The sequence below is a fragment of the Anabrus simplex genome, chromosome 7 (assembly GCF_040414725.1).
Source record: "Anabrus simplex isolate iqAnaSimp1 chromosome 7, ASM4041472v1, whole genome shotgun sequence".
Lineage (NCBI taxonomy): Eukaryota > Metazoa > Arthropoda > Insecta > Orthoptera > Tettigoniidae > Anabrus > Anabrus simplex.
Window position 1 is genome coordinate 233,871,962 of NC_090271.1, and position 15,072 is coordinate 233,887,033.

The window sequence follows — 15,072 nt, forward strand, 5'->3', positions numbered from 1 at the left end:
TCCCTTCTTTGCCTTGGTCAAAATCTTCTGTAGCAATGATTATGCCGAGAGAGGCTGTGAACACTCTCTGATGTGTTGTAAATGTGACTGATGACTATTCTCGGTCTACTACTCTCTCGACAATCAGAACCTTTAGTTCGACGGAACTTTCTCATTTTCCGACTTAAATATCAGCACTGCCCTTGTTTTCTGGTAGCACAGACGAACATCGCTTTGATGTGGCAGACAGAATCACGTTTCATTAATACGTGGTCTGGAGCTGACGGCACCCTTCACAGAGATGATCACTTCCTCTTTACAGCTTGTAGGTCTCATCCTGAGTTATTCGTTCTGATTCCGGTAACAACCCAAAATAATCGGGTCGCAAGCAGTCGTTCGTGGTCGAGTAGAGATGGGAGAAGTGGTTTTCAGTGTCGCCGACGAGAATTTTGCATTGTTCCCGGCAACTCTTTGGACTGATTTCCTTCTCCGATTACAGTAAAGCTGATAGGTGTATCTATCTCCTTTGGATTGTCTTTCAGTGTTCGATGATTTTCCAATCGTTCCCTGGATATTGAAGTTTTTCTTATTTTTCCTCACTTCATAGAACTTTCTCGCCGGATGTTTAGGTCCCAGAAAGGCGTCAGTTGCTTTTAGATATTCAGCGAAGGTGGAATTGTGAATATTGTTGTGGAATTGTTCTTCCCAGTTTTCCATATCGGTTCTGAATGTGTTCGAGGGGTTTGGGGGATGAATGTTTGATACTGTTTCGTCGGGATGGGATCCACTTTGGCGCCGAGAAAGTGTCCTCTGCACTATGTGCATTGCGTCTCATTCGGCTCGTCGTTCTGAGTAAGGTTCTCCATACCTATTGGCATCGTAAGTACATTCGAATTTTCACTCATGTTCAGCGGCATCTTCATGCTTTGTACTCGTGCAAATAATTCTCTTCTAACTCCGTTATGCCCACAGCAATCCCGATGAGCAGTCTGTTACTAACTATCACAGTGTTAAACTCAATGAATGTCATCAAATAATGCAATATTCACTCCAAAACACTAGCAAAGAAGACATATCATTCGAAGGCTACAATACTGGAACAACTAAAAAACAACTAGTTCTAAGTGAGTTAAAAATTTCTGAGGACCTCAGACAATAATTAAATTCCTCTGCAACACTGGCTCAACATACAACGTGTCACTGTTGATAAGCAGAATGCGCTAGCCGACTGCCGTTCTCCAGAGGCCAACTGAGAAACGCCAGTATTGCAATCAATATAAACAAAAAAACTGAGATTGCACCAGTGACACTTTAGCCATTTGTTCGTGGAACTACTACTAAATGTTTTCATTCCTTCCCTGAAGGGGGAGGCGGGCCTCCCAGACGGTGACGCTATCTCTCAGGCCAGGAGATTTGTCTCGAAGGAGGAGATATGCAGAGAAGGGGAGAGGGTTGGCAGCCGTGGCCTATACGAGGAACTGTCCAGGAGAATGGAAAACCACGCAAAACACGGTAGAGCTGTGGCCACCCCTTCCCTGCTCAGTCGTACCTCTGCAACCACCGGCGTTGGTGGAATATTGAACTACAAGATATCCACTGTTGCTGCTGGAAGGAATACCAATCTGTAATGCTGGAGAATTCATTAACTCAAAATTCGTATTATTTAGTTGTGCCACTAATGCAGCCCACGAGCGATATGGTAAATGAAGTATTAAAACTCTGAATAGGAGGTCTGCGTTATGAAATAATTGAGAAAATCACTCAGATCATTGTAGAAAGTTTAACTCGTCAAACGGCCATAACTTGTGGGCTATGGCAACCATAAGTTTTCTCGTACCAAATTATGCAGTTGTATCAAATAATGAAATAGTCACATAAAAACATATAATATCATAAGGAGAACATCTAACATCACTATTGTATGCCTTTGCCTATGCAGGCCTAGCCATAAAAGTTACTTTAAAAATTAGAAGCAAGAGAAATGACATCATTTGTTGTTGTTTGAATGCTGAGACATCAGGCTTGTTGGATCTTCAAATAAATAAATAAATAAATAAATAAATAAATAAATAAATAAATAAATAAATAAATACAGAAGCGTTCAATGCGTACCCTAAAGGGGTGCGGTGGGCCTCTGTCAGGCCAGAGAGAATATGGCGCGGTGAAAGTGAGAGTGAGGGTTGGCTTCCGTGATCTTTACTGTCCGGACATTCGCCTTAGTGGAGGAGAATGGAAAACCACGGAACACTATTCTCAGAGCAGCCAACGTTGGGGACCAGCCCATGTCCGTCTGCGGAATAGTGAGACGTAGAGCTGTGGCCACCCCTCCTCTGTTCGGTTGGTCGGTCGGAGTGCAGAGCTGTCGAACCACGGACCAGTCGTGGCCACTTGTAGATTGAAATCTACTCTGCATCCACCAACGTCCTCAAACAGCACTGCCAGAAGTTAGGAAACGGCAAAGAACCGATGGTGCCACTAAAACGAGGCGCATTAGGCAAGATAATGAGTTTCCCATTGTTTTCCTCGCCGAGCAGTACTGCTATGAGTAGCACCCCTTAGACGCACGAATCGTGGTCCGAATGTCATCCATACTGTCACAGCCATAAATGATGGTGGTGGCGGTGATGGTGGTGATTATTGTTTTAAGAGGAAGTACAGTATTAGACAACCATCCATTATATAACATTAATCTTAGAGAGAAAATGGAAGGGATTCACGTTTCGAAAAATGAAGATATCGGCCAAAAAAGACCAAGGCCACGAAGGGCGTGAAGTTGAAAAACTCCCTAGGCCTCGCAACCGAATACCCTCAGGGTCGGAAAAGAACAAGAGTTGACGAAGGGAGATCGGATAGGATAGATGAAACTGAGGAGCCTGGTACAAGTAAGTGGAAGCAGTGCCAGGTCTCACCTGAGGGCCCCTAGGTCGCCAACCCACGCTCCAAAGTCCAGAGCCTCTGGGATCCCTTTTAGTCGCATCTTATGACACGCACAGGATACCATGGGTGTTATATTTCCGCCCCCACGCACAGTAAGGGGCCATAAATGATCCTGAGACTTGAGTGGAAGCTACACCTTGCTCTAACCTGAGTACTGATTCCTTCAAGAAATAGCAACACGTGAAATTTTGGTAGATGATGATGATTCTTGTTTAAAGAAGCCTAGCATCTAGGTCATCGGCACAATTTTTGGTAGAGGCCACATAAAATGTTGTGTAAACCATCCCATTCACAACAGTGCAAAGTAAATGGTTTCCAATTATTATCTGGTCTGTAATGTGCATAAATTAATGTGGTGTTGCTGATAGACAATATGCTGCTTAGCTGCTCTGTGTGTGTGTGTGTGTGTGTGTGTGTGTGTGTGTGTGTGTGTGTGTGTGTGTGTGTGTGTGTGTGTGTGTGTGTGTTTGTGTGTGTGTGTGTGTAATGAGTTGTTAAATCACACCTGAGGAGAAAATGATGCTGAGCACGATCCCGAAGGCTGTCACTGCGATGACGTCATCGAGACTGGCCGCCGCGATCACCAGAGTTGGGATACCTTTGTCGGTGCCGTAGCCCTTAGCTTGGAGACGGAACAGACACGGGATGACAACAGCAGGAGAAACAGCCGCCATCACAGACCTTTGCAACAAACAGACATTGTTGAATACATAGTGCACATCTATAGCTTTAACCTGCTCTATGTGTTTCAGTGTTTAGTGACTTCAAGTGAAAGCTGTTGTCGATAAAGCGGAGGTTGGAGAGGTTGTCTCTAGTGCATCATGTTGCCCTTGCAAGTGTCATTACTTAATCATAATTCCACAATCACTTATTTGACACATATAAGACAGGTCGCAGGATGTATCACATTGGCGCTTCTTACAGAACACTGCATTGCCAGACTCTAAAGGAAATATACTTGTACTGAGAAACAGGTTGAAAATGAAGCTGTGGAGGCAAATATATCAACAAATTTTACGAAAATTCTAACAGGGGTTTGACTTTCAAGAATAAACATATGTATTTACAGGAATTGAATTTTCCACCGGGAGGCGAGTGACGATGACACTCAGTTACGACGTCCCAACATGGGGATAATCAAGGAACTGTAAGTACACAGAGTAAGAAGGAATATGCACCGCTGTGGACTGAGTGAGGAAGAGCAAATAGGCAGAATATTATTGTCCGTTTCCTCTACGAGGTCGGTATGAACTGAGATGAGTTTTTACGACCGGATGCCCTTCCTGACGTCAACCTCATCAGAGGAGTTGATAAGATGAAATGAATGACGTGATTTGTGATAGTAGGAAGGAATAATGTGAAACCCAGTGTCGGCACTTAGCCTACTCCTGTCAATTAACACGAAGGGGTCTCCTCAAAACTTTACGTCTCCATACGACGGACGAATCACCATCAACATCGTGATATGTTCTCAATGCATAAGAACACTGTGAGGGGCTTGGAATTTAATCCAGACTTTTGACACGGAATTTAGTGATTAGAAATTGTATAGCAACACATCTCCTACCGTGACGGCCAACATTTTGATAGTAAAAATGTTTCGACCAACGGGACTCAAACTGGCTAACCACGACTTCAGACAATATAGACTTGACGTTTGAACGAACATGGCCACCTGACGGGCAAGGCAGAAGATCATTGAAAATCAAAATTACTTTCGAGTGAAGAGAAAACTGTGTATTCACCGGGCGAGTTGGCCGTGCGCGTAGAGGCGCGCGGCTGTGAGCTTGCATCCAGGAGACAGTAGGTTCGAATCCCACTATCGGCAGCTCTGAAGATGGTTTTCCGTGGTTTCCCATTTTCACACCAGGCAAATGCTGGGGCTGTACCTTAATTAAGGCCACGGCCGATTCCTTCCAACTCCTAGGCCTTTCCTATCCCATCGTCGCCATAAGACCTATCTGTGTCGGTGCGACGTAAAGCCCCTAGTAAAAGAAGATGTTTTTTCGTGGTTTCCCATTTTCACACCGGGCAAATGCTGGGGCAGTACCTTAATTAAGGCCACGGCCGCTTCCTTCCAACTCCTAGGCCTTTCCTATCCCATCGTCGCCATAAGACCTATCTGTGTCGGTGCGACGTAAAGCCCCTAGCAAAAAAACTGTGTATTCTGAAAGAAATACGATTATTATTATTATTATTATTATTATTATTATTATTATTATTATTATTATTATTATTATTATTATTATTATTATTATTATTTATACGGAGCGGGGAAAACGAGTATAGAAAAAAACGTACTCAGGTACAGGCAGACTTAATTTTGTTTACAACATGCAAGCAACTGGTTTAGGGCGGGTTAGAGATGCACAGTGCTTTGAACCCTGGTTTGCTGACAACGGCATACTTCTTTTTAACAGTGGCATGGGTTCATTGGTGTCCACTAGGCATTTTTGTTCTGTACTCACTATATGTACTTAACACGGATTAATACATGGAAAGTTTATTTCAAGTGTTTTATAATATGTTTCGCACTCGTATTTAAGAGAAATTGAATATTTGTAATTTCAAACATTTGAATAGATGTAGAATTATTCTACCCACCATGTTCATTTCAACGAGGACATCAGTACATCTAATACACATCTACAAGGATCCTCAATTCCAGATAATAAACAGTGATACGTAGATTTATACTGCAGAGGGTATAGCAAACGGCAATTAGTGTACCAATAAACCTAAAAAGACAGACCAACATACAACATGCCACCAGAACTATCTGAAAGAAATTACGAAATAAATATACTATAATCCAATAGGAAAACAATGCTAAACAAGTAAACTTACGGTGTTTAGCGCGGTACAGCACGGGCTGGAATGATCGTAGAAGTGTGAAATGTCTTAGATTTGCTAACTAAGCAATGCGCTCGCGAATTATGCCACAAAAATTATTAGTTACAAGTTCTCCAGATTAATGGCGGCTGAAACAGGTGTCTGTTCGCCACGTTTATGGCGGCTGCAAAAGGCGTCTGCTCTCTAGGTTAATCGTGTCTGCAAAGTGTCCGTCCTCCAGGTTAATGGTCGCTACACCAGCGCCTGTTCTCTAGGTTAATGGTATCTGCAAAGTGTCTGTCCTCCAGGTTAATGGTCGCTACACCAGCGCCTGTTCTCTAGGTTAATGGTATCTGCAAAGTGTCTGTCCTCCAGGTTAATGGTCGCTACACCAGCGCCTGTTCTCTAGATTAATGGTATCTGCAAAATGTCTGTTCTCCAGATTAGAGTGATGGCGGCTACACAAGCGTGTGTTCTCTAGGTTAATCGTGTCTGCAAAAGGCGTTGTTCTCCGCGTTATTGGTCTCTGCAAAGTGTCTGTCCTCCAGGTTAATGGCGGCTACACAAGCGTGTGTTCTCTAGGTTAATCGTGTCTGCAAAAGGCGTTGTTCTCCGCATTATTAGTGTCTGCAAAGTGTCTGTCCTCCAGGTTAATGGCGGCTACACAAGCGTGTGTTCTCTAGGTTAATCTTGTCTGCAAAAGGCGTTGTTCTCCGCGTTATTGGTGTCTGCAAAGTGTCTGTCCTCCAGGTTAATGCGGCTACACAAGCGTGTGTTCTCTAGGTTAATCGTGTCTCCACGTTATTGGTGTCTGCAAAGTGTCTGTTCTCCAAGTTAATGTCGGCTACACAAGCGTCTGTTCTCCAAGTTAATGGTGGCTGAAAAAGACGTCTATTCTCCAGATTAATAAAGGTTGCAAATGCGTCTGTTCTCCAGGTTAATAGTGGCTGACCGGGCGAGTTGGCCGTGCGGTTAGAGTCGCGCAGCTGTGAGCTTGTATCCGAGAGATAGTGGGTTCGAACCCCACTGTCGGTAGCCCTGAAGATGTTTTCCGTGGTTTCCCATTTTTACACCAGGCAAATTATGGGGCTGTACCTTAATTACGACCACGGCCGCTTCGTTCCCACTCCTAGCCCTTTCCTGTCCCATCGTCGCCATAAGACCTACCTGTGTCGGTGCGACGTAAAGCAAAAAAATTAGTGGCTCAAAATGGTGTCTGTTCTCAAGGTTCATGGAGGCTAAAAGAAACCATCTGATGCTCGGATTAATGGTGCCTGAAAATGGCGTCTGTTCTCCAGGTTAATGGTGCCTGAAAATGGAGTCTGTTCTCCAGGTTAATGGTGCCTGAAAATGGAGTCTGTTCTCCAGGTTAATGGTGCCTGAAAATGGAGTCTGTTCTCCAGGTTAATGGTGCCTGAAAATGGCGTCTGTTCTCCAAGTTAATGGTGCCTGAAAATGGAGTCTGTTCTCCAGGTTAATGGTGACTGAAAAAGGCATCTGATCTTCGGATTAAAGGTGCCTGAAAATGGCGTCTGTTCACTATGTTAATAGCGGGTGAAAACAGTTCTCCAGGTTAATGGCGGCTGAGAAAAGGCATCTGAGAACGGCGTCTGTCCTCCAGGTTAATGGTGCCTGAAATGGCGTCTGTTCTCCAGATTAATAGCGGCTACAAAAGCGTCTCTTCTCAAGATTAATGACATTGCTGAGAAAATGCATCTGATCTCCAGGTTAATGGTGCCTGAAAATGGCTTCTTTTCTCCAGGTTAATAGCGGCTGAAAACTGTTCTCTTGGTTAATGGCGGCTGAGAAAGGCGTCTGTTCTCCCAGTAATGCTGCCTGAAAATTGCGTCTGTTCTTCAGGTTAATGGCGGCCCCCTTAAAATCTGCCTGTCAGGGATAGGATGTGGTGACCGTACAGCAATAATAGCTCATAATAAGCGTCAGAGTGTTTCAGGGCAAAGAACTAAGCAGTGCCGTACCCCAGTCGAGCACTCACCTCTCGTATCTCCAGGAGGTGCAAGAAGAGGACGGAGGTTAATGATCCGGGGAGACCAGGAACTGATATACTCACCCAAGCAGGAGGCCCCATATCCACGGCATACCGAGCAGGAGATGGGTGATAACTGTAAGAGCAGCAGCCTCCACAAGAGATGGAAGCGCCGCGAGCCGGAGAACTAGCAGGCTGAGTCTCCGGAGAGCCACCGGGTCGAGACCAAGGCCGGCACGGATCAGGATGACGGATAGCGCCATCTTCCTGCAACGAGAAAGTTCCCACCTCAATGACATTGCATCAGCCCTTCACCGCTTTCATTTAATCTTCCTAGGTCAACTCTTATCCTTTTGAATAGTTTCTAGAAGTCCAGCATTTCTCTTGCTTCAGCTATGCGAAGTCGCAAGATGGGGGAGGGGGGAATAAGGGTTAGGGCCTAATGTAATTCAGTGATAACTCTCGTAACGACGGTTAAGTCTCCTAATAATGTTAACTATTCCAATGACGGTTAACTATCCTAACGATGGTTAACTCTCCTAACGAAGGTTAACTATCCTAACGATAGTTAACTCTCCTAATAATGTTCAACTCTCCTAACGACGGTTAACTAACCTAACGATGGTTAACTCTCCTAGCGATGATCAGTTCTAGTAACTACGGTTAACTATCCTAACAATGGTCAGTTCTCCTAATAATGGTTAACTATTCCAATAACGGATAACTCTCCTAACGACAGTCAACTCTCTTAACGACCGTTAACTCTCCTAACGATGGTTAACTCTCCTAACTATGGTTAACTGTCCTGACGAGGGTTGATTCTCCTAACGATGGTCAATTGTCCTAATAATGGTTAACTATTCCAATGGCGGGTACCTCTCCTAACGACGGTTAACTCTCCTAACGATGGTCAGCTCTCCTAACGACGGTGAACTGCCTTGGTGATGGTTAACTCCCCTAACGTCGATTAATTGTCCTAACGATGGTTATTTCTCCTAACGATGGTCAATTCTCCTAATATTGGTTAACTATTCCAATGACGGTGAACTATTCCAATGGAGGTTACCTCTCCTAACGACGGTTAATTCTCCTAACTCCGGTTGACTCTCCAAATGACGGTGAACTCTTCTAATGACGGTTAATTCTCCTAACGAAGGTGAACTCTTCTAATGACGGTTAATTCTCCTAACGAAGGTGAACTCTTCTAATGACGGTTAATTCTCCTAACGAAGGTTAACTCTCCTAACGAAGGTTAACGCTCCCAATGACGGTTGACTCTCCTAACGATGGTTAACTATCCTAACGATGAATTTAAAAGACTCTGTGGTCCCACTGAACTGAGCAGTTTAGGCGATGGGACTCACCAAGTTGGCCTCAGGCAGCCAGCCGTCTGTCAGCTGAGTCAGTCAGATGGTAAATGTAAAGCGTGTTAACTCTGCTCGCAAGAGACAGAAGTCAAGCAGTAAAGGACACACGGGACTGAGGAAGGTGGAGCATAGAAGATGAAAGTGAGAATCCTGTTATAAACAAATGTCAGACTCGGTAATCGCCACAACACGAGGTCGTCGGTTATCGTAATGACCCTAGGGGGCATTTAGAAATACCCTAGCGGATATTTATTATGGAATGATGTGCTGATGGTTTCAGTCATCAGCACAAATTCTGTGCGGATCTGTATAGTTTCACCACCAGCTGTCACAGAGAAAGCAGAAAATTGAAAAGAAATACTATGTGATGTTCGTGTACGTTCCCAGTTATATCAAGACCACGGAAATATGTAGACCTTCAAGTCATTCAACGCCAAGACTGGTTACATGAAGAATACTGTCTTCTTGTCGCTACATACAGACTTTCTGCGACAATGGTTTGAAGAAGAAGGCAGCCATTTAAGATACAGCCACATAATTTGTCTGGAGTGAAAATGAAAATCTACTGAAAAAAAAGTGAAATGGCGTATGACTTTTAGTGCCAGGAGTGTCCGGGGACATGTTCGGCTCGCCAGGTGCAGGTCTTTCTATTTGACTCCCGTAGACGACCTGCGTGTCATGATGAGGATGAAATGATCATGAAGACGATACATACACCCAGCCCTCGTGCCAGTGAAATTAACCAATTATGGTTAAAATTCCCAACCCTGCCTGGAATCGAGCCCGGAACCCCTGTGACCAAAGGCCAGCACGGTAACCATTTAGCCATAGAGCCGGACTATGAAAATCTACTGAAATCTTTCAACTGCAACACGTACCGCCTAGCCAACTTACTGCACTCATACCCCAGTCACTTTCAAAGACGACACCGAGACAGATTTACAATTTGTTCTAACCCCATATAGAAGACATAATGATTCATACGAGGACTGTTTATTTATTGTATGTATGTTCAGTCTTCAGCCCTAAGGCTGGTTGGATCCTCAACTGCTCCGCCATCAGCTGTCATAGATAACCTAGGCATCACTGAAGAGGCGTACAAGGGAAATGAGGAGTGAGGTAGTTTCCCGTTGCTTTCCTCACCGAGCCAGAAGTTGCTATTACATATCAGTCTGCCAAGCCCACTGAAATGCATGCACCAACCGACCCTACAGTATGAGCAAGGTTTTCAAACCATTCGTAGCAGGGACTGGCTGCATAAGGATTGGCATTACTAGCATCGCTCATACCTCAGTCACTTTCATATTGTCAAAGCCAAGGATAAGACAGAGACAGATTAATGAAAGTAACAAAATTGCTCTAACCTATACCAGAAGACATAGTGCACTGTAAACACTAAGTCCTGCCAGAAAAGGCATGTTTATTTATTAGTCGCGAATATCCATTACAATCAATAAAGAAGAAATACCTCCGTGAAACGTCCACAATTCCTGAGTGTCTTGTGTAGAAAGCCGCAGTAGCAGTGAACGAGCGGTGTATCACGATGCATAACGATGCAGCTGTTTGTTCAAAGTATCGTCCCTTGTTGCGCAAAGCTGGTCATGTTGATGTTCCGGAAATGAACAGGAATATTGCGCTTTTTTTTTGCTTAACGTCGCACCGACACAGATAGGTCTTATGGCGACGATGGGACAAGGAGGGGCTAGGAGTGGGAAGGAAGCGGCCGTGGCCTTAATTAAGGTACAGCCCCAGCATTTGCCTGGTGTGAAAATGGGAAACCACGGAAAACCATTTTGAGGGCTGCCGACAGTGGGGTTCGAACCTACTATCTCCCGAATACTGGATACTGGCCGCACTTAAGCGACTGCAGCTATCGAGCTCGGTATATTGCGCATTTGAGGTCTGTCCTTAAGGTACGAAATGCCGTCACAGTCGCACACGAGAATCACGACGACCTGCACACTGCTGGGACTGATAACCAGTCTCTCACAGACTGCGCGGCACAGCAGTGTTGCCAGATACTTCAAGTGGAAATTCCCGTCACATTACTGAAATTTCCCCCTGTCTACCGGATTTTTCCCACAACTCTAACATGTGATAATCCTAATGGTTCCACATAGGTACGATATACTAAAATAAAGTATAGCGATACGACAGACCAATAAACACATGTTTATTTAGGGGAATAATAACGCAACACTGTATTCAACAAAGAAAGCAGATAATTTAATTTCAGCTTCCTTAACTTTCTCAGAAAACTTTTCATTAGTTTTTTTTTTTCACTTTTTGATACAAATGCACTGATTGGCGTTGTAGCAGAAAACGCTTTGACTAGTTTAATATGTTTTTGACCTTGGCTAGGTTTCTGCAGTTCACTTTTGTCACTTGATAATTCGACGTTACATGCCATACAGTTAAACTTGTAATCACTTCCGGCTCCGGGCCCTCGCTTTAACCACCCCTTAAACTTTTCATCATTAACCCATTCCTCTTGAAACCTCTTATTTCTCCCTCCTCGGCTCCCCCAATTCTTTCGAAAATAACTCACGCCTCACCTTACGTTTCTTTTTAGGAGTACCGCACCTTTTCATTTATGATCACACTAAGCAAAAAAACTGTACCCTTTTTGAATTGTTTCAGTGAACAATAAACACTACAATCACAAATACTGGTAACAGTAACAGTAACAGTAACAGTAACAGTAACAGTAACAGTAACAGTAACAGTAACAGTAACAGTAACAGTCAGTCCGAATGCGTGAAAGACGTATTCATGTCACACATGATAATAATCATAACGGTGCATAACAGCGGATTATTGAGGGACGGCTCACATTATCGCGCAAACTTACTGGCTTTGAACAAAAACAGGACTCATCAAAATATACTATACTGTAATTAGTTAAGGTATCACCATCATAAACAGGGCAGTTCATTTTGTTTAAACAAGTAGAGAAATTACGTATTATTTAAAATATCTTCATAAGATACTTTTGTAAGTAAGGCGTAGCAATGTTAAAATAACCCATATTTACAGATTTTTCGATTTTCCCTTTTTCCCATATTTCTTTACCTTCGTCGGTTTTTCCCTCGTCCGTGGAAAATTTCCCTCAATCTGGCAACACTGACTGAATGCACAAGTCCATATACTGTGTGGTAGTACGCGAGAAACACTGCTATACATACAACAATGTTGCCACCAATAAGGAAACAGAAACAGAATGTTTCTAATATCCACGGCGCCTATCTTACCATCAAATGGGTTTTACCGTGTGAAAGAATCTAGCTGCAGTGATTTTTTTAATTTCACGAAGATTTTGCGCCGTGTTGTCAGAAGACAAACTTGCACCGCACGCGACTGTGACTGTTCTGACAATACCTAAAAGTTTAAATTATAATGCCCGGTTTTACTGATGAGAGATGACTTACTATGTTCTATTATGTCGCCATTTCTGCCATGTGTTTCCCGTCCATGGACAGCAACAAGATAACATAAGATCGAAATCGACTTTCAACATAATAGGCCGTGTTACTTACATATAGTGTCCGCCTCTGTGGTGTAGTGGTTAGCGTGATTAGTTACCACCCCTGGAGGATCGGGTTCGAGGCTACGAAATTTGAAAAGTGGTAGGAGGGCTGGAACGGAGTCCACTCAACCTCGCTAGGTCAACTGAGTAGAGTGGGGTACGATTCCCACCTCAGCCATCCTCGAAGTGGTTTTTCCGTGGTTTCCCCCTTCTCCTCCAGGCAAATCCCAGGATGATACCTAACTTAAGGCCATGGTCGCTTCCTTCCCTCTTCCTTGTATATTCCACCCCAGCCCCCTCCCCACAAGGCCCCTGTTCAGCATAGCAGGTGTAAAAGCCTGGGAGATGTACTAGTCCTCCTGCTCAGTTGTATCCCCGACACAAAGTCCATAACACTGCCCTTAAGGTGGTAGAGGTGAGATCGCTCTAGTCCGAGGGAAAAGACAACCCTGGAGGGTAAGCGGAATAAGAAAGAAAGAAAGACGTACACATAGTACGTGTTAAAGAGATGTTAAGTTCAGAACAAAAATGGCCAACCGAACACCATGCCCACAACGGACGATTTGCACGCACTCTATAGTGTGATGGCAGACCTGTAGCTTAGATCCTTTCCAACAGAACAAATATAACTTAGGTCACCATTGCTCCAGTGGTAAAGCAACCAACACGAAATCGGGAGGTTGTGGATTCGGACCCCACTGGTGTCCGATTGGGCATATTTGTTCTGTACTTACCATCACTTTAACATGTACTGTATGTACGTAACATGACGTAATAGGTTGAACATCGATTTCGATTACAATGCGGTCGTGAAAATTTACTATTCAATAACCTAACAGTAATACAGTAGAACCGTGGTAATCCGAACCCCGCAAATCCGAAATTTCGAATAATTCGAACGGAATCCGTGACAATGGAACAAATATTAAAATCTCACTTGCAATCTAAAGAAACGATTTATTTATAGTACAGTCCCCCCTGGTAGCCATGACTGTTAAGGCGTCGAGTCTATACGGTCTAACACCGTGGTTAGCCACTTCGAGCCCCGTTGGTCGAAAAATGTTCACCATCTTAATGGAGAAGATGTAGCCCAGTGGTGAACAATTTATAATCACTTGACTGCATGCCAAAAGCCTGGATTCACCGGGCGAGTTGGCCGTGCGGTTAGAGGCACGCGGCTGTGAGTTTGCAACCGGGAGGTAGTGGGTTCGAATCCCACTGTCGGTAGCCCTGAAGATGGTTTCCCGTGGTTTCTCATTTTCACACCAGGCAAATGCTGGGACTGTACCTTAATTAAGGCCATGGCCGCTTCCTTCAAACTCCTAGGCCTTTCCTATCCCATCGTCGCCATAAGACCTATCTGTGTCGGTGCGACGTAAAGCCACTAGCAGAAAAATCCTGGATTCAATTCCAAACCTCTCCGCAGTTTTCACCTGGAGAGAGAGCACATGACGCTGTTGATGGTGATTCGTCCATTTGGGACGTAAAGCTTTGAGCAGACCCCTGTGTCTTAGGTTCGACAAGAGTAGGCTACGTGCCAACAGCGGGTTTCACCCTCTGTTATCATCATTATAATCATTATCATGATTATCCCACATCCGGACGCGCAGGTCGCCCATGGGAGTCAAATAGAAAGACTTGCATTAGGCGAGATTGTCCTAGGACATTCCCCGCATTAAACGTCATACGATAAAAGTAAACTCATAATACAGTAACCCCTGTGATAGAATAACATCCACGGTATCCCCTTCCTGTCGTAAGAGGCGACTAAAAGGGGCCCCAGGGGCTCTGAACTTGGGAGCGTGGTCTGGTGATCACGGGGTCCTTAGCTGAGTCCTGGCATTGCTTCCACTTACTTGTGCCAGGCTCCTCACTTTCATCTATCCTATCCGATCTCCCTTAGTTAACTCTTGTTCTTTTCGGAGCCGGACGGTATTAGGTACCGAGGCCTAGAAAGTCTTTAATTTTCACGCTCCTCATGCCCTTTGTCCTTCTTTGGCCGATACCTTCATTTTTCGAAGTGTCGGATCCCTCCCATTTTCTCTCGCTAATTATTGTTATGTAGATGATGGTTGCCTAGTTGTACTTCCTCTTAAAACAATAATCACTACCACCACCGTGGTAGTCATCATCATCATCATCATCATCATCATCATCACCATCCTTTCAGGTATTAGTCCTATAGAAGAACTGTTACGGTCTATACAAAAGATTTGCATTTTCTCGCCATCTCTTCCTGGGGCGTCCCAGAGATCTCTTCCCACCGGGGGAGTAGTTTATGACTGCTTTGGGGATCCTGCTTCTCTCCATCCTGTGTAAGTGTTCTAGCCAATTTCTCTGGTATTCACAGATGTATTCCAATATAGGCCTGCTTTTAAGGTCATTCAGCACATCTGCGTTATAACCATACCATCTCAGTACTGAGGAAATGCAGCTGGTTCAGA

The 15,072-nt window shown here is 44.2% G+C and overlaps 1 protein-coding gene across 2 annotated transcripts in view; it reads right to left on the bottom strand.

The window, feature by feature from the left end:
* LOC136877070 (sodium/hydrogen exchanger 9B2) overlaps window positions 1-15,072 on the bottom strand; it is a 72,835-nt gene that overhangs the window by 38,418 nt on the left and 19,345 nt on the right. For both annotated transcript variants that reach the window (XM_067150887.2, XM_067150886.2), the window contains exons 5-6: window positions 7,820-8,002; window positions 3,422-3,597 (exon numbers count right to left, since the gene is read on the bottom strand). In XM_067150887.2, the coding sequence (XP_067006988.2) occupies window positions 3,422-3,597; window positions 7,820-8,002 (359 nt within the window). The remainder of the gene's footprint in view (window positions 1-3,421; window positions 3,598-7,819; window positions 8,003-15,072) is intronic.